At 37.5% G+C, this 21312-nt stretch overlaps 2 protein-coding genes across 2 annotated transcripts in view; both read left to right on the top strand.

The window, feature by feature from the left end:
- The window catches only part of itprid1 (ITPR interacting domain containing 1), a 52588-nt gene extending 50101 nt beyond the window's left edge, over window positions 1–2487 (top strand). The window contains exon 15 of the mRNA XM_071526686.1: window positions 1746–2487. The gene's annotated coding sequence lies outside the window, so the exon portion shown is untranslated. The remainder of the gene's footprint in view (window positions 1–1745) is intronic.
- A 9149-nt stretch (window positions 2488–11636) lies between these two features.
- ppp1r17 (protein phosphatase 1 regulatory subunit 17) lies at window positions 11637–16927 on the top strand. The gene is made up of 3 exons (XM_071526685.1): window positions 11637–11706; window positions 16524–16679; window positions 16857–16927. Exons 1-3 carry the CDS (start codon window positions 11637–11639, stop codon window positions 16925–16927), a joined length of 297 nt encoding a protein of 98 aa, XP_071382786.1.
- Window positions 16928–21312: the final 4385 nt, after the last annotated feature.

Below are 21312 nucleotides of genomic sequence, written 5' to 3'. Positions count from 1 at the left end.
TTTTACCTTAAAGGGATAGTTAGCTTTATTTGTATAGCACATTTCATACACTGAGGCAATCCAAAGTGCTTTACAGAGTAATAAAAAATACAGTAAAGGTAAAAAAAAATTACAATGAAAAAGTGCAAAAGTACAGACAAGAGATCCACAAGATAAAAGACTTCAAAAGTAAACTAGTGCAGTTCAAATCAAGTGAAATAGAAAGATAAAAGAACGCAACAAATAAATAAAATAAAAATAAAGACAAGGATAAAAAGACAGTGCAAGAGGATTAGAAAATTGAAAAGTGCATTAAAATCACATTTAAAAGAAATAACAAAGATCCCTATTATAATTCCAATTAGGTTTAAACAAGTATGCTGACTTTAACCATTTAAGGCTCATTGGCAGAGTAGCAGAATGTGTACTCAATATACAGACTATTACCTAAATATACAAAGAGGAAAAGCAGGCTCTTCTCTGGTTTTGCTGACACTTATTACTCAGTGAGGATGGGGTGTCTGCGGTTGTCACTCACAAGAACACTTTATTGGCCGTGTCCAACGGACACACTGCCACTAAAATACTCTGGCAAAGACGGCTGGTGTCCCATCCATTCAATGTTGGAAAGACACCACCTTCTATTATATGGCTCTTCTCGATATTCCAGAGGAGCTGGCTGAACGCTGTCGGCTGCTGCTGGACCCCCCCTCTCATAATTTCTTTTTCCTTAGTTCCTTAGATGCGAGAATGGAGTTGGAGTTGAGTACAATACACAAACATTGATACTTTTTGTAGGTGTTTTGGGTCCAGACGACATAAACAGATATGCAGATATCTATAAACAGATATCTGCATATGAGACGTCGTCTCTCAACTCCAACGACCGGCGTACAGAAGAGGAAGTCTCGGCCCGGATGTCCGCTGGCTACACCGGAAACCCCGAAATATTGGCCGTCGCCCCCAGAGTCTAATCGTCGTCAGACCGATAGACAATGGGTTCAGAGATTGGGCTCTCCTGCACTTGCTCCTCCAAGGGAGTTAAGGCTGCTCCTTGGCTTTATTTGGCTTTATTTGTGCTAAGCATTTTGGCTCACCTCCTCATAACATACCAGTGCTTTTTACCTAACCCTAAATCGCGCTTGTGGTGCCCAACTACTTTCACTTTATTTTGTCATTCCAGAATGACTTTTTACGCGCTGGTAAAACATGTCTTGTTTGCAGCTCTTTCTGGTTTTCTCTGCCACCAACACTTCCAGCTCCACTGGGGAGACATTTGCGCTTCTTTTGCCCATCATTATGTGGCCACAAATGGGCTATTGTGCGCATTGTTTGGCCCTTGCATTTCAAATTAATTATCTGCACCTCTGCTTGCGTGCTGCGCCTGCAATTGCTGAGGGCCAAATGCTGCGCCATGGGGAAAAGTTTGGCAGTTGAGGCCTGCACGTGTGCTATCTTGCTGTAATCTTCCAGAATGATAAACAAAGAAAACGGGTGACAAGCCAGATTATGGTGATGACACAAATGCTCTTGACTGTTGAGGAGAGGAGAAGCTCTGAATCCAAAACAGAAGATTTAATTCCCAGATGGGGTTCAACGTCACTTGCCTTTTTTACGAAAGCTGAGAAATTTCGTCAAATATCGACATGACAGAAAATATCAAGATATTCTTTTTTGCCCATATTGCTCCATAGTATGCCTTTAAGTGAAGCATTTGCACATTTTATACCACTGTTAATTGACTCTTTTAATGTCTCCTCTTTCAGATGCTATGCTGCCGCTCTTAACGTCTGGTGGAAGAGGACCTGTTGTCTGAAGTCTTCCATTTCCTGAAGGCTATGCCTTTCGAAATACCTTGAGATTTTGTATTTATTTTTTTCTTCGCAGGGAATTCATCACATTATCTGAAAACATTTACAGCATTTGACCATCTGCTGCAGTAAAAATGGCTTGTTAGCATTGTTGGCATTCCCCACTGAGTAGAACCACCAGTAGCTTCATGGAATGCTAACAATGCTAACAAACCATCATTTTGTTAACGGGGGAAGAAAACCAGCAGACTTCAAAAATATGTTCAAAATGTCAATGTATTCCTGTATTCATTTGAAGAATGAGTGGTCAGAGCAACAACCAGACACGTGAAATGACATTGTGATTGTATAGGATATGCTGTTTGTAATAATTTACCAGGTTAGTTAAATATATATTATATAAATATAACATAAGTTATTGATGTAGATATAAATACATATTAGGTCTTTGTATGGACTGCAATGGTTTGGATGAATAAAGCCACTATAGTAAACCTTAGAACAATACAACATGCTGGTGTCTATGACGTAATGCCCAAAACATGTCAGGATAATATATTATAATAATATAAAGACATTATAATACCTAATGTTTTACCATATCCATGGAATTAATATTATTCCTATAAATATTTATAGCAGCACATTGCTGTTGTCCCATTCAGCTCAGGTGACGTGCTACTGATAATGTTAAGTAGTCTGGAGGGTCATCCTTATTGTGTTGGTGATATCCAAATATAGAATGTAATCTGACAACGGCAGCCACTTCAGAATCTGTGTGTGTGTGTGTGTGTGTGTGTGTGTGTGTGTGTCTTTGAGCTGTGAGTCACCCCCGATGGCAAACCTCACACATTTGATGAAAAAGTCATGAATGAAAATATTGTGGGCAGCTCAAAATAATATTACGCTCTTTTGGTGAATGAGTGTGAGAAATGCATTTTTATTGTTTAAAAACAACACATTTTAGCTATATTTACAGTAAGAAATCTTAGAAATTGCTATGCCATGCCATTTTTACAGGTATACAGTTAGCTAAAGCAATATATTTTCAATTCAGAGAGAGACTTTGTAGCCAATTAATGAGACAGAGACAATTTTGACATAGTTTCTGGAAGCTTGGCTGAAATCATAGCTGTGTATTACAACAATAAAATACACAACACAATTTAACTGGTTTATTAGAGAATCATGTCAATCATAGAAACACAAACCTTGATATAAATGTCAGGACTGAGAAAGACATTTGGGAAGATGCCCTCTATATAGTACAGTCGACAACATTTCAGACAGAACCACTCTCACAAGTGAACACAGTGCACAGAAATATAGATGTGTCTATATACAGTATATATGTAGAGAGAGAGGTGAACTCTGAAAAGGCTGTTAAGTTAGTACTTCTGTCATTTGGTGTGCAGTCCAAAATCCCTATGGAAAATATGAATGGGATGTGCAAAAAATGGCAAAAACGGCTTTCTAGCTATACTACGTTTGGTTCCATGACATAAAATGCATTCACAGCTTTATGAATTTTCATCCTTCAGTTATTTTTAATATTGATTGTCAGTAGTGAAATGCTAATCATTTGGAAAAGGGGACTGGCACCAACTGAAAACTAACAAGAACAAGGCAACTATAACTATATCAACCACAAAAAACTATGTTTGAAATGAAGAGTTAGCGTTTGTCAAAAATCTCAAAAGAAAGGAAATTCAATTGGTCATCACCAATGTTAACTTCAGCCTGCTCTCCATCAAGGTGTATCAGCACAGAGTTTGGACAACTGCTCCAGTCCTATAGCTATGTATACTGTACTTGGTAACACTTTACAATAAGGGTACACTAAGTTAAGGGTTAGTTAATGCTTAATAAGGGTTAGTCAATGCTTAATAAGCATTAACTAACCCTTAATTAACAGTTAACTAATGTGTAATTTACTAATGGTTTTCATGTTAACTAAGGTATTAATTTATACATTATTTAATAGTTTATAAAGATGACTATTAAATAATGTATAAATTAATACCTTAGTTAACATGAACACCATTAGTAACTGATTACCAGAAACATTAGTTAACTGTTAATTAAGGGTTAGTTAATGCTTATTAAGCATTAACTAACCCTTAATTAATGTACCCTTATTGTAAAGTGTTACCCTGTACTTCAAACAACATGTACTCACCACTGGGCAGAAACCTCCTCTTAAAGAGCCTCCTTCATAATAAGAAGATGCTCTCACTAAGGTATCGACAAGCCTATGTGAATATTACAGGTCAATGGTTGGCTGAGCTACAGATTAATGGTTGGTGTTATCGCTCTGTTATTTTCCTACCAAAATGGCCATGTGGTGATGTAACGGAATACTATGAATACCTTAGAGGACATACAAATACAGTACAAAAGCACAACATTGCTTTTCAGTCATGTGCCATTGTGACCCAAGTGTCTGCAGGTTTTTGTTCCAACCAAAAACTTCTAACCTTTAACTATTTAGTGAAATCAGCTGTTGTAGTGTCTGGTTGGAATGAAAGCCTGCAGACTATTGGGTCAGCACCGTGAGTAAAGGCTACTAGCTAAGCTAAACATACCAGAGTCATTCCTATGTTCCCAGGGTCCTATGTTCCCAGGGTCCAATGTTCCCATGGTCCTATGTTCCGCGGGTCTTATGTTCCCCAGTTCTACATATGTGCTCTCCCAGGGTCCTATGTTCCCAGGGTCCTATTTTCCCAGGGTCCTATGTTCCCAGGGTCCTGTGTTACCAGGGTCCTATGTTCCCCAGCTCTATATAGCACATAATGGGAACCTGAAAAAGATGTTCCCCAGCTCTGTATTAACTTAATATGGTTAGTTAGGGTTAGGGTTAGGGTTGGGTTAGGGTTAGGGTTAGGGTTTAGGGTTAGGGTTAAACTTAGGGCCGTGGGAACATAGGACCCTGGGAGAGCACATATGTAGAACTGGGGAACGTAGGACCCTGGGAACATAGGACCCTGGGAACACAGGACCCTTTGTCATGTTCCCATTATGTGCCATATAAATCTGGGGAACATAGGAACCTGGGAACACAGGACCCCGGGAACATAGGACCCTGGGAACATAGGACCCCGGGAACATAGGACCCTGGGAACATATATATGCTCCCAAACCTACCTTTTGGCGGTTACAGTCTCACCTTAGCCAGATTTTTCTGCTGCTGAATTTTGCATGTCCCACAATGACAAGTGAAGTAACAAGTTTACTAGTTGAACAAGTTTACTTGCTCGCTTCATCGATTCTGCCATTACGAGTATTTTTTTCAGGAATGGGAGGGGGTTTAAAAAAATGAAAAGCTACTGAATTGTCCAGGAGCAGCAGAATTTGACAACAAGCTATCAAGCAATCAATGAAATCTCCAAATAGCACACATTAGTTTCACGATTGGTTGGTCTGACATCGCTTATTGCTTATATGTTGGACAAAGTTGGCTGTGCCTACTATACATCTATACAATCCTCCATCCTGGGAAGCGGAAATGAATACAGACTGAATACAGACTGACTATAGATTATTGATCACGTTACTGGATACAAGTTATTGATTACATGTTACTGACCAGGGTTATGCTCATTAGTGCAGTGATTCTCAACCTTTTTCATATCAAGGACCCCTAATTTAGTACAAATTAAGGCCACGGACCCCCATTTGTTGAGATTTTATCTCTCGGACCCAAATCTGAGAATATTTTAGTTAGATATAATTTTGTCCAGAATTCCATATCTGTATTGTAGGTAGATATAACAGTGAAACTATGATCAAACCAGTCATTCTTCTACATTCTTTAGTTGTGTTAACTCCTTGTAAATTAAATGATGGTGAAGTTTAACAATTCATCAATTTGCTGGGGACCCCCTGGAACCCCCTGAAGGACCACTGGTGATACCCGGACCCCACGTTGAGAACCACTGCATTAGTGGATATGGGATAAACCAAAATGAACGCCACTCCAGTCGTCATTTCACCTCGCAATTTTATTTCACGTACATTCAGTAGCTATGTTATACATTCTATGATTGACACTTAAAACACTTAAATCATGTACACTGGACAATAGAAGTTCTTGTATGTTCATGTTCTGTATGGATAGTCCTTTATTGCCCAATAACACTAAAACCCTCTCATAGTGTAGGGAAGGTTCGGAACAATAGCAACAGCAAGGTACAGTACACACTTCACCGTGAAGCAGGAACTACCATTTCTCTCAGTATAATCTCTCATCAAGACATCAAAAGGCTTTTGGTTGATTGGAACATCATGAGTGTTTTATTTGTAAGTAGCACTCAATGGTTGTGTAATTTATTTATCATAGAAAGAACATGGCCAGTGATAGCTTCATCACAAATAGAATTTGTTGCTCCCATACACCCAGTAAACTCATATACCAATACCCATATATCACCTATTAAAATTAAAGAACCTGGTTTCACCTCATGAGTGTACTCAATGAAAAGAATAAGTGTCCCTAATATTTTGTACATTCAGTGTTGTATGTGGGTTTACCTGAAAAGCTGATGCAAATGCAGGATTTCCTGATGTTCTTACAATCTAGGTGAGTATTTTTTTTTTTAGTATATTTTACTTTGTATTTATCTCTACTTTATTTATCTATTTTATTCTGCTATGTTTAATGCACTTCAAAGCCATGTTTTTTAGTCCGTCCTCTTATTTTATTGTATTTTGTATCCAATGCTGAATTATTTTATTAGTATTATTTTTAACATTTACATACTGTGCATATTTTATATTTTTGGTATATTCTCATAACAAATATTATTCATTCTTTTTTCTTTGTATCAATAAGCCCTACTGCCTCTACTGCTGTTACTTTGCACACATTCTTATTACCTTTTTATACTTTCATTCATACATTCTACTTATCATGTTCTAGTGTTGAAATTGTTGGTTGTGCATGTTTAGAACCTTCATTCGGCTCTATTCTTATTTACTGTAAACTCAAATTTTAATGATAGGATGACTTGACAAAGTTCCATCTCATGAAGTAGCAGGTAAAGTCTGCATGGTACGTAACCAGAGCACAGTGCCAAAGATTCATTTTATTCACCATTTCAAACAAACCAACCGAGAAGGGAAGAAACCAAGACCATACAAACTAACTTGAAGTGGTGCTCATAAAGCATCATAAGGCATTATAAGCACATTATAAGCACATCGTGAGCATGTGCTAAATATTATAATCAGAGCATAATATAATAAACACAATCTGGAAAATGTAGGGGGCTGATTACTTTATGGGGCAATTTACCAATGCGTAGCATCTGATGCTGCAATCCTTTGTGCCATAATCCAAAGTGAGCAAGCATACAGAAGCCCAATTCAGATGTACGTACATAATGGTGACTATAAAGGACATGTGACTATGCCGTCATACATCTACAGCAGTGATTCTCAACCTTTTTCATATCAAGGACCCCTAATTTAGTACAAATTAAGGCCACGGACCCCCATTTGTTGAGTTTTTTTTCTCTCTGACCCAAATCTGAGAATATTTTTATTGTTAGATATGATTTTGTCCAGAATTCCATGACTATCTGTATTGTAGGCAGAGATAACAGTGAAACTATGATCAAAACAGTCATTCTTTTACATTCTCTAGTTGTGTTAACTTCTTGTAAATGAAATGATGGTGAAGTTTAACAAATCATCAATTTGCTGGGGACCCCCTGGAACCCCCTGGAACCCCCTGGACCCCACGTTGAGAACCACTGATCTACAGGACCATCAGACAGTCAGCACCATTCACCAGCCACCTAAGCTAAATGTTACAAGGTTGAGTGTGTGAATATGGGTATGACTGGAGTTATCAAGTGGGCAACTCCTATCTCATTCAATTTGGCCCACAACACCTCCAGATGGTTCGACACCAAAATACAGCAAAAGTCGCTTTCACTTCATTGTACCTTAATTTAGGCGTATTCCTAGTTCCCTACATTACTCAATAATTTGTTATGTTTTCGGTGCCGTTTGTTTGTTTGTCTGTCTGTTAGCAGGATTATGGAAAAACTACTGGCCCGATTTTCATGAAACTTTGTGGAAGGGTGTAGCATGGGCCACGGAAGAACCCATTAAATTTTGGAGCGGATCCGGATCCGACTCACGAAAAGCAATGACAGCACAAACCTTGGCGGAGGTCTGTGCTCTCCGAGTGCCCTTCTAGTTTAACTTTCTATTGAAGGCTAAAGGAACAGGCTAATGGGATGGCTGAGTCTGCTGGATTGAGACAGCCTACTCAGTCGATCAGAAACCAAGCTGTATACACACAAGACAACATATCAACCTTTTAAGAATCAGCAACCACGCTACCTGCAAAAAATATATCAGTTACCAAGCAACAGATAACCAAAAGCTAACAAGCCAACATTATTCTAAAGAATCAATATACTAGCAACCATGCCAAAAACAAAGCAGATCAACCATGGTACTACCAACCACTTTGTCAGATAGACAAGCACAAGCAACATGATCTCACACAAATACATGAAATGAACACAAACTCTAAAACGGCGATTTACGTGCTGTGGACACGTATACGTGCTCTGCCACGGATTTAAATATGTTCCTCTGCCACAAATTGAACTACGTCCCAAAGGTTTGTTAACGGTTAAGTTTAGGCAAGTAAAACAACTTGGTTAAGGTTAGGGAAAGGGCTTGGTCATGGTTAGATAAGAAAAATGTTTGTTAAAAATTAAAATGTGACTCATGGTTGAAACCGCTGGGAATTGAATTCCGGTTGCCGGCATCAAAGGCAAACGCATACGCCTGTCCACCACCCCGACCTCTACAGCCATACTGGCCACCATGCTACTTCAATGTGACACTACTTCCTGTTTGTTTATAGTCATGTCTCCTTCACGTAATCTTCACTTGTACGTTACTACAAACTACAGTTACATTATATAACAGGCACCAGGAGTTTACCGGTATCCACCGTTGTTTTTTCCTTTGTTTTTTTCCCCGGCCTGTATTTGGGGCCGGCCTTTATTTGTTCGTGTCGACCACGGCCCCGGCCATTATCGGAGATGCGGTTTTTAATTGACTACCGGCCACTATTAGAGGAAATACGGTAATTTGCTGTTAACAAGTCGTTTTCATTTGATGTTTTTCTGTGAGATCAGTCTGAGCACAAGCTACCAAGGCAACATAACAATCAATGTCCTAGCAAACATGTTCAAACCTTACAACACTACAGCTGCAGCTTTCTGCCCCCAGTCAGTGAGATTCCTTCTTTGCCAGATCCACCGATTGGCTTCCATTGCTGCTTCAGACCAAGCGGCGAAAACCACGGGTAAATTTTGAAGCCAGAATTGCTGCTTGCCGCAATTCCTTTAACATCCGCTAGGACCTCTTTTTCGACAAGAGGTTATGGACTCAGTAGCTAATTTCAATTCTTCTAATGTGTGTCCCTATGGTGATTTTCAAAATAATTGCATCATTAAGGGGATATAACCTTCAGGCTCCCTTTGGCTGCGCTGGCTCCAAAAAATGTCAACATGGCGGCGATTTTAAACCCAATCTTTTGGCTTCAAAGTGGCCCTTCAGAAACCTATGGGTGACATCACACTCACTACGTCCATCTTTTTTTTTACAGTCTATGCTTCAGACTAGGGCTGGGTGATAATTCAATATTATCGTTTATTGTCTTTCAGTGGAATCATATCGTGATGATATGAAGATATTTTGATATCGTGACACACGTTTCTGCTGTCTAAATTGATGATGACAAGCAAATTTTACTTAAAAACTCTGATAAAATGAGGTATGGTAGGAATATTATTTGAAAATTTCAATTTTGTTTGACACCATACCTAACATCACTATTCGGCTCAATGAAATTAACATTCATTTGATTATTTAACGTGATTTTGCATACATGAACCATATCGTGATATATATTGATATCAAGAAAAATCCTTATGATTATCATTATATTGATTTCAACCATATCGCCCAGCCCTACTTCAGACATATCCTTCACTGTCTGCTTTAAGCTTTGCCCACACTTGCCTAATTCGCCTAGTAGTAGGGTGAATTTCTCTTCACCCTATGAAATATGAAATCATGTGGTGATCGGTGATATGTGGGTGATGATCATATATTTCAACTGTTACCAAAACTCCTGTATTTGGACCTTGCAAAATCCTTTTCCAAAGCACACATCCTTTATTATCACTTGTATTTTCCTTGCTTCTTCCCTTTCTTTGTTTGTCCTGTATGTATTCATTCACCCTATTCACCCGTCTTTCATAACTCCCCACCCACAGCCCCCACACCCCCCCCCCCCACCCACCCACCCACACACACACACACACCCCAACCTCTCCCTCATTGGCTCTCCATATAGTTGATCAATCTGTTGAGAGGAGGTAATTAGAAGTCTATTGATATTCAGAAGCAACGCCACTAGGGAGAATGCCCCCCCCCTTTGTCACCGTGACAACAGCAGCTAAGGAGAGGAGAGAGGATGCTCCTCCTCCGAGGTTCATAACCCAGCGAGCCAGGCTTGGCTGAGGCCACACTGCTCCGATCTGCCTGTCTGACACACTGCTGAGGCTGAGGTAAGAATACACTTTGTTTCTTTACTTCTGACTGTTGGTTGGTTTCTTTCTTTCTTTCAAACTCTCACTGTATGTCTCATCTTGCCCTCCTCAATCATCCTCTCTCTTGGTCTCTCTCTTTGCTTCCTTCTCTTCTACTTCTTGCCACATTTCACTACGAAACCAAACCCCTTAATTTTATCCCTGAGACGTCCTTAATTTCTCATTACATGAACATTAATTATCCATGAAAAATGACATAGCTTTAAAAAAGTAAGGTTAGTATCATGGGTTTTTAAGGGCTGGTTCTTGGAGACACTAGAAATTAAGTTTTTTTTTTTTTTTTTTTTTTGCCTTTTGAGTTATTAATGTAAAGTTCCTGTCTCCCTGAATTTTAAATTAAATAATAGTATTGTATATAATGTATATAATCTAGTAAAATTATGTGTAGTATATATATGATGTATGTAACCTATATGATGTGTGTAGATATATAATGTAGTATGTACGTATATACTGTATATGATGCTATTTAAAGCCCTTTGAGACATGCTTGAGATAAGGAGCTATACAAATAAACACAACTAACAACTAACTAATTAGAAATAAGCAGTCAAACATTAAGGGGTGTTTAAGGTTATGACTCCCTTAGCTAATTTTAAAGGGATTTTGCATTAATTAATGTAATGTGTAATGTAAATGTAAGGTTATTTTAAGGGATTTCTGCCATCACTCCTCCTTTTACCTCACAGCTCTTATTCCCTCTTTCTCTTTTATGTACCATGCTCTTGTTTGTCTCAGAACGTCAGAATGCTTTTGTCATTCTCATGCAAACCAGAGCTTTTTTAAATAATTTCAGTATCCAAGAAGTGCATGGAGGCAACACAGTTCTCGCATGGACACACTAATGTTGAACTCGACCACTACAATCTGTGAAAAAATGATAAAACACACTGTGGGCTATCGCTCCCCTGGCTACACTTTTGGCTCCGTGGTAAAAACCTCAGAGGTAATGATGAATGTCTTGAGCTGCCATTAGAATGTGAAAATCTCACCAATCTAAGTGTATGTGGAGGCTGTTTCTTCAAAAAGTAAAGCAAAAAATCTCACTGAGGCACACACACAAAGTGCTTTATCTTCTGTTAGTGCCATACGGTCCAGTCATGAATAATGGATTATGACTGTGTGTGTGTGCGTGTGTGTGTGTGTGTGTGTGTGTGTGTTATGTGATCTGTGGACAGAAGAAGCCCTGAGGGCCTCAGAGATGACGACTGGATGTATGAGGTCGACCCTGGAGCCTGAACATCGACTGACAACACAGGACAGCAAACACTGTGAGCACAAAGAGCTGAAACTTATCTCCCTAGATTCAAAGTAATATGGAACAATTTAATACTACTACTACTGCTACTACTACTACTACTACTACTAATAATAATAATAATAATAATATAAAAAGTATAAACGTTTACACAGTGCTTCACATTAAAACAGCAGAAATAGCACAACATATGGAATAAATCAAGGAAGTAAATCATGGGGCCAAATTAAATAAAATGGACGGGAACACATCAGAACAATAAAAGACAGATTGAGATAAATCATTACATAAAAGCAGCTCTATAAATATGATTCTTAAGAAGAGATATATTTAATTTTGAAATCCTTTCTCCAAATGAAACACTCCATTCTATTTGTTGCCTATTGATTCATTGATTGATTCAATTGATATTGCTAAACCATTTGTTTTTAAAAGTTCTCAATAAAGGACCTTGTTAAAGTAAAGTCCCCAAATCATTAAAACTGTTAGCAATTGTCATAAATTATGTCACCTACATCCAGGTTTTAATGAATGCTCTGATTGGTCAACAGTATGCATAGTTAATGAGGTGCCCCATAGTCAATAGCCAGCCAGCGTCTTGCCAAACTAGCCAAAAGCTAGCCAAAGCTTTATACCATCTAACCATCAGAAACTGAAAAAAAAAAAAAAATGATGCTCATTGTGTTAGAAATCATCAGTTGAAATCATTGCACTAGTTGTTTAATGTCACACTGTCATGGTTGCTAATTGAATCTGGTTACAATCCCAATAAAGCACTTTTAAATGTAATTGAAAAAGGTAGAGAGAGAGATGAGAGAGTTAGACAAAGTCATATTTCATTGAAATAATGAAAGGCATAGGGAGAGGGAAGAAGGGCGGGAGTGTTACAGAAGACAACAAAGAGAGAGAGTGATCGGGGGGGTGGAGGGGTAGTGGTGGGGAGGGGGGTGTTGAAGCAGTCCGAGTCACGTTGTCTATCTCTGTCTTGCTCGTTCTTCAGTATGTTTGTTACAGTAACAATATTGCCAAAGCATTTGATGGAAACCCTCTCTCTGTATATCTGTTAAATGTACTGTTACTTTTACTTGGGCCTAAGCAAAATGAATGGTAAAAGATTCATACCAAAGTAAAAAGTAACTCATTCAAAATGTACTTGGGAGTTGAAGTTACTGAGTTAAAAACAGATATTGGTCCATATGAACCCCTGCAATGCAAAGAGGATGCGAGGACAGAGTTCAATTTGTGATATTGCAGTTATTTATAGACTATGTTGACCATTACAAAATACATTTCTGAAATTCATGTCATTATTCCACCTGTGATGAAAAAAGAAAACCCTGAAAATATCCATCCCCATTAGGGCTGGGCGATATAGATAAAACCAAATATCACAATATTTTTTGACCACATACCTCGATATCGATATTGCGACAATATTGTAGGGATGACTATTGGTGCTTTCACAAAATATTTACACAATGAGATTTTTGATAAATAATCATCAGTAATGGGGATTGACTGGGTAAAGGCAAATAATAGAATAGCTAGAACAATCTGGTAAGTTCAGAAAATTACATCACTTTACTGTAATGCAGCCTTTAAAACCAGGAAAAACACTTATGCCATATCACGATATTATGATATCCAAAATCTAAGACATAAAAATTACCAGTAGCACCAACAATGGAGGCCAGTGATCTGCAAGCATCGTTTTTACCTCGGTAATCACATCAACAAGTTATTTATTTGCTTTGCTACTTATTGTTTTGGGGTGTTTTCAAAGTAAATTGTGATTGATAAATGTGTTGACTTATTATTGGAATCGATTATTGGTCCTCAACCACTGCTGTGAATGTAAGCAAATAAATAGCAATAATCACTGTCCTGGAAAAATAAAGGGAGTATCCATCAGTATTCTTTGTACAAAGACATTAAAACAGATAAGGCATGGCTTGGATGTTGTTGCCTTGGCTGTTGGAGCACAGTACAGCCTATTTTCACGAGGTATTTCTCCTCTGTGTGTTTTCTGGGAGGGCTGCTGGACGCCGTGGAAATCCACTTGTGGTCCGAACAGTCCGTAAATCCTACATCCTGCACGTCCGTTCCACCTTCTGTCTGAACCAGGCCTTAGTAAACATAACGTTTAATTTCACTTTAACAGGTTAGCGTAGATTAGCCAGTTTCTGATGCAAAGATAACAGAGAGCCTACAAATTTTGCAGTCTATAATGGATGTGATTTAAAATGTAGAAAAGTGGAATACTTCAGTAAAAAACATACTTCAGTAAAAGTGAAATTACTGACTTAAAAAAAGTAGAAAAAGTAAAGGTACATAAAAAGCTACTCAACTATTTAATGAGTCTAAATGTCAGTTATTTGTAACATGCATAACTTCCTAAGATTATTGGTAACACTTTACAATAAGGGTACATTAATTAAGTGTTAGTTAATGCTTATTAAGCATTAACTAACCCTTAATTAACAGTTAACTAATGTGTCTGGTAATCATTTACTAATGGTTTTCATGTTAACTAAGGTATTCATTTATACATTATTTAATAGTCATCTTTATAAACTATTAAATAATGTATAAATTAATACCTTAGTTAACATGAACACCATTAGTAAATTACACATTAGTTAACTGTTAAGTAATTTAGTGACCCGTATTGTAAAGTGTTACCAGATTATTTATTGAGGTCCCCACTGAGATGGTTCATAGCCATCTAGGCTAAATTAAGGTTACATGGGGTGTAAAAGTGAAAGTTCAGTAGACATCTACGTCTTAGCTTAGGCGTTCTGTCCATGTCATTTCAACGACTATGTATATGATTAGAAACTGTTCAATCGATAATAAGATATGATGTAGATGTCTACTACTACTTACTACTTACTCAATCCTATTTTACCAGGTTTTAGCCTAGACGTTTAACCAATGGATTTTCAACACTTAAGTATAAATGTGTAAACATGGAATAATGGTCAAGTTTGCACACAGTGGTAGCCTCACTTCTTTTATTTTTTACTTAGAACATGAAAAAATAGGGAGGACATAGAGTCATATTCTAACAAAATTGCTAAAGGTAAAATTATTAAAATAAATACAAAATCAAATAAAATGAAAAATGGAGAATGCAAAACCTTCCAAAGAAAAACAATGACTTTTTACTTAGAACATTGAGGGATCATAGTTTAAGATACTACTGAGTTTGAAGCACTTAAAAAATCAAGCATTTGCAAGCACTCAAAAATCCAACATGATCTCACAGAAAACTGTGGAATGAACGTGACTTGTTAACACCAAATTATGTTTTTTTCCTTTTTAGCGAATGTTTTTCTTATCTAACCATGACCAAACCCTTTCTCTAACCTTAACCAAGTTGTTTTAGTTGACTAACCATAACCTTAACCCAAACCTTAATGTTCGCTAGCTAGCGAGCATTCTTTGCTAGCGCATGGCAGAGGTTTGATTCTCTGCCCGAACCCGAGGGGTCAGGTAGGAATTTCCCCTCCATTCCTCGGGCCTGGGCCAGGCCGGTCTCGTGGTCAGATATAACGTCTTTTTTTTTCGTTTTTTTTTTTATAATTGGGGTGAGGAGTAAGCTATTTGGTGCGTTAATGAGAATGTTATATGTAGGCCCCGGATATATAGGCATGCACAAAGGCTGCTCGGGTTTGTTGAACCAACTGAAACAAGTTTCGCTTCCATGTTGCGCTATTCATTAAGATCCCGTGTGGTATTTCTGAACAGATTTCTGTCATTCAAATTTCTCTGTAATCCGCAAAGTCTGATTGTTAATTCCTTGTGTCAATTATGTTTTTATCACCAGTCAGTCAAAGGTTACGATTTGAAATGTAAGTGTCAGGTTTTCTCTGCCTACGGCACCACTCGCTTTGCGAGAGGAAGCAGGCTGTTCAGTAAGATCCCGCACGTAATTCTGAACAGATTTTTGTCATTCAAACAACTCGGAATTAGATTACTTATAAACAGCCAACTTACTAAGAAAATTTCGGTTTTAAACCGGGCTCGGGCCCATAAATGCAGCCAATGGGACGGGTCCGTGCCGGGCTCAGGTAGGGTAGGGTAGGGCTTGTTTTTTTTGGGTTCGATCTAAGGTCTGGCGCATGGCATGGACAACTCAAATTGCGTCATGCAACTTGCTAAAAGTCAATGAAGTTAGACAACTTATGGATAAAAAGAATACCAAAAGTGCAGATTTTCTCATCCTATTTTCTGATTTCTTTGAAATCTGTTGACGCTGGTGCAGGGAAAAGAAGACCGGACTGTCGGTACTGCAGCAGGCAAAAGAGCTTAATGTTTTGCACATGTGCAGTGTGCTTCCTCAAACTTCATTCTTCTTCTTCTTGAGTTTTTTATGGCAGTTGGTTCCTCATACCAAAGTCTCTGCTCAAACAGTTTGAGCAATAGCAATTTAAATTATTTTTGCACAATATCCTACTTCTGATGTACACCTTTTATTAAGTCATTATTCTAAGCATTTTTAGATATACAATAATTTCTAACTTATCTTTCTCTAGGCTAAAAGTGAGGTATACGTAACCAAACCAAGGCAGATTCTGGGGTATATGACAAAAATAAATCATTATCTTGTACATATGGACTTCTCTGGTGCATATTTTTGATATTTACAGATATTTATTCATTGTTAAAATATGAATGTATTTACTGCGCGGTCTAAAACAGCTCTATACATATAGCCAAAATGTTCCATTAAAGCATAGAAACAATGTTGAAATCACGCCTAGTGCTCAGTGGGATCTTTTCTTTACCAGTCCACAATAATTGTACATTGGTCTTGCCGTGTTACAGATCAGGAGGCACTGGAGAACCTGGTGGACAGGAAGTCAGGGGTGATGAAGGAGGATGAGGAGGAGGCGGTTGTCCCAGAGCATCTGGAGGAAGACCAGCTGAAGAAACCTCGCAGGAAAGACACACCCGTCCTCAACTCCCCTCCACATATACCAGGTCAACACACACACACACACACACACACTGGCAGGCATAAGCCACAGTGTCATATATGGTTTCAATCCACAATCAAGCACATTTACTCGTGGCCTCTCCATTCAAACGTCAATGAGAAATTATAATCCAAAGCTGTTTTAAGATAAAAAAAAACGTGTGGTTTTCCTTCCTTTTTAGGAGTGAGAATGATGAAGGGAGAGAAGCAGATGATCCACTTAGAGGATGATGAGAAGGATGTAAAGGATTAGAGGATTCAAAGCCTTTAGTCGACGTTGCTTTTCTCTGTTTTCATGAATGTTTTATCTGCACAAGTTCATTAAAATGTCTCTTTGAACAAATGGGTTTCACAGTGTTTCTGTTGCAAATTCCCCACTCCTCTCATTCTATTGGGACAAAGAATCAAGTAAGAAATAGTTTGATGACAGAAGGCAGTTGTTTTAGTTCATGGGTGACACTTGATTCACAATTAGTTGTACAAACTGAAATGTAAAACCTGCTAGACAGGTCATACAGTAGTGAGGACAGCGTTAAGGCATAGCATGACTACATGACATACTCCAGAAATGTACACTTACACCATTTTCAACATGGATGTACACACAAAGCATGAAACACGGGACACTATTCAATGTTAATATGACAATATTACATAGGACAATGACTATTCCCATGGTTCACATGGTGGCCATGTTTGATTTACGCCATGCTTGGGTTGGGGAAAAAAATACCAGATGGAAACAGACAAATTCAAGCAGTCTTTGGACTAAAAAAATATGTAAATATGCACCGATGTTATTATGATGCACCATATTACTTGGTTATGGTGGAGAAATGAGCAGAGCTGGAGAATCATAGAGATATAGTGTGTTGTATGTATGTATCTTGTGTTATATCTCTATGTGGAGAATATCCAAATCATTCAGGTACCTTACATTTAGACCTATCTCCAAACCAATTAGGTCTTTTTATTAACCTTCAACAGCCTTTATCTTTACTATTAATAATATGCAAACTTGATGCTTCATATCCTTTAGCTCTTGACGAAATAGACATTTTGATTGCTTGCTAATGACACTTAATTTTCACCACATTCTATAATTATACTGACTTTTTTTCCACTTTTTTTTGTTGCTACTTCTTAGTCTGCATGCCCTTTACAACATCTTTTTTTTATTATCATTATCATTATTATTTTATTTGAGCCTTGTTCACAGAGACTTTCTAATTGATAGGGGCATTGGTTTGGGTGAGCTTGTGTTTTGTTTTGCCTTTGCTTGTCTATATGGCTTTTGTCCCATTGTTGTTATGTCTTTTTTCTTTATTTGTGTATTTATGCATCTGCTTGTTCTCCACATTAAGCATTGCAGTGGCCCTATTCTAAATAAGATACATATTTACTTCCAAACTGGATAATGCTTAAAGGATTAAAGATCTTACATATTCATGTCAGGAGCCCCTAAAATTGGTTTAATTTAGAAATTTAGAACTTGGGTTGACGATTATAAACCTAATATTATCACACTTTCTGAAACATGGCTTAGCAGTAAAATCACTGTCAATGACATCAAACTCCCACATTATGTGTTGTATAGAGTTGATAGATGTACTAGAGGTGGAGGAGTGGCAATATGTCTCTTCTAACTTGGTGTCTGAGAGGATTACACCTGAAGTTGACCCAATTCATTTTGAGTGTCTTTTTTGTAAAGATAATTCTTCATGAGAATAAATATTTGACTACTGGAATCACATATACCACCTTCTTCTCCCTCTGACTCTTTTAACTGTATCATCTCAACTATTAACTCACATCATAGCTTAACCATTTGTGCAAATAGAGATGGCAATACAGTTTGACTTTCATGCTCCCTGCTGCAGCATAATGCATAGAATACATAGTACATGATAAATAAAATGCAGGGAGCATTGCATTAATCCACCAAGCCCAACATAGAGCCGGACCATACGTCAAGTCACTAGTATGTGTTCGGTCTTCCTGATTCCATTCCATGATTAATTCCAAGAATTAACCAGTTTGCATGTGACACATCCTTCGATGCCCTTCTCATCTGTAGTACTGCAGGGCAGGAACTGAGTTTCCTCTACAGCAGTGGTTCTCAACCTTTTTCATATCAAGGACCCTAATTCAGCCCACATTAGAGTCACGGACCCCCATTTGATGAGATTTTGTCTCTCAAACCCAAATCTGATAATATTTTTATTGTTAGATATGATTTTGTCCAGAATTCCATGAATATATGTATTGTAGGTAGAGAGATAACAGTGACACTATGACCAAAACAGTCATTCTTCTACATTCTCTAATTGTGTTCACTTCTTGTAAATGAAATAATGAAGTTTAACAATTCAGCAATTTTCTGGGGACCCCCTGGAACCCCGTCAAGGACCCCTGGTGGTCCCCGGGCCCCACGTTGAGAACCACTGGTCTATGGAAAGGTATTGTAAGCACACAATATTACTGTGTATTAATATTATGTTGTGCCTCACTGAGCACTAAGGTGATAGCTTATAATATATGATGTGGTATTTGACTATTTGGCAACAGAAAATGCTCATATTCAATTTTGTTTCCCAAATTATTCTGGTATGTTCAAGTTGGGATAAAAATTTTGGACAGTAGCCAACTGGTTACATCACCAGATATCTGTTTTGAAACCAAGGTGATTCTTGAGTTTCAGTGGAGAAAGCTTACATCCTGCAGAACATTTTCAAGGAGACACTTCCAGTGGTTGCAATTCATTTTTAAGTATTCATTCCAATTATTATTTAACTATTATTTAAAGCATTGTTTAGTAGCTTATAGAAACATACACACTTAGATATTCAGATCAGCTTTTCTTTTCTGTTCCAAAAAACATATATTTTTTAAGGTCAAATCTACTCTATTTTCCCATCTTAAAACTAACTGCTTATGCTTTCCATGACCGTCCTTATACATTTCTCTCTTATGTAGGCCTATGTATGATGTTTATTTTTTTTGTTTTAAATTACTACCTGTTGCTGTATGTTGTTGCCTTTTCTGTTTCCCTGTTAATTCATGTATTGTGTGCATATAAGTAATGATTTTTGTATTTGACATTTTTTTTTTTTTTTTTTTTTTTGCTGTACATTGTTGTTGCTGTCAGGCACAAACCCTGCATCTTCAAATTTGGTGCCTTTGTGGGTATTCTAAATTGACATCACATTACTGACTGCTTACATTAGCTAATGTTATGGATCAATATCAATCCAGTTGCTGTCATTTTTGATTTGGACCTCCAGCTCTGCTCATCTCATCTCTCAACAATATCCAAGGACAATTTTGGCATAAATTTCAATTTGTTTTGTCCAAAGCAAGGTTATTATCATTAACGAAAACTAATGAAATAACGAAAACTAGGTGTGAAAAAACATTTTCGTTGAAATAAAAATAAAAACGAGGCTTTACAAAAAAACGATAACTAACTGAAACTGTATTGTGTGTTTACAAAACTGACTAAAATAAACTAAAATTATAGAGAACATGTCTTTAGTTTTCGTCTTTGTCAATTTATTTCATACATAAGCCTAGTATTTTGGGGTGGATATGAAATCTATCTTCCAATTTTTTTTTTTTCAATTTGTTTTCACCTTTTTTGAATCTTATTACAAAAAAAGACTAAAACTAACACTGAAAGTAATAACAACTAAACTAAAACTAATCATTTTCAAAAAATAAAAACTAAACTAAACTAGCAAACCCGCTTTAAAAACGAATTAAAACTAAACTGAAATTGAAAACAAAAAATCAACACGAAATAAAAATAAAAAACTAATGAAAAATGCAAAACTATAATAACCTTGATCCAAAGACAGGTTTTCCTTTACTTCTGTCTAATTCGGTGCCATAACGTATGCCGTGAATCAAATATGGCTGCCGTGTGAATAAAGGTCTATTATGTTTGCGTCGGTCTCTTATGACATCACATGAGGTCACTTCCCCCGACGTAAGGAGATGTGCTGCAGCCTCCTGGCTTTCCCCCTGGCATCGATGGGCCGCACCTCTGCGACCTTTGACCTCAGCAGCCGGTAGGAGTTGGCACAGTAGCTGGGTCTCTTGTAGTAATGAATCAGATGACGGCCCTCCTCAGAATCTGGAAGAGACAGAGAAACAACTTCAGTCTTTTATCATAATCTGTTCTTTTATTGTTGGACCTTGTTTAGTTTCAGATTTAGTCGATAAGGTGCTGTACATGTTTTATGTTCATGATTAAATGCTTAAAATTGGGTTCACAATTGGATATTGCACCATTGACAACTTTCAGTTTATAACCCATATTTCAAACTGTTAATATTAGTTCCCCATATACTTCAGTTAGTTATAGAAACAGACTTGAAATTGACATCATCCCAGTAAAGACACGGAGCCGTCATCTGAGCCCTTTGAGTGCAGGTTTATTGTCACAACAGTGCAATAAATAACGGAGCTTCAGAACCAACATGACCACATGGCAAACATAGTTATCCCATGGTGTGTGAATGTTTGTGTGTGTATGATCTTATCCAGAAACAAACAAACAAAAAAACAAAAGTGATAATGCCAATGTGATTTCACTGAATTCACAATTTACCAAAACAGTGGATTCAGTGCTTCAGC

The sequence above is a fragment of the Centroberyx affinis genome, unplaced genomic scaffold (assembly GCF_046629955.1).
Source record: "Centroberyx affinis isolate AG114_WGS23_722 - 3 ecotype Tasmania unplaced genomic scaffold, CSIRO-AGI_Caff_v1 ptg001444l_1, whole genome shotgun sequence".
In the NCBI taxonomy this organism is placed as follows: domain Eukaryota; kingdom Metazoa; phylum Chordata; class Actinopteri; order Beryciformes; family Berycidae; genus Centroberyx; species Centroberyx affinis.
The sequence above is the reverse complement of the archived record's forward strand: the minus strand, read 5'-3'. Positions and strand labels throughout refer to the sequence as shown.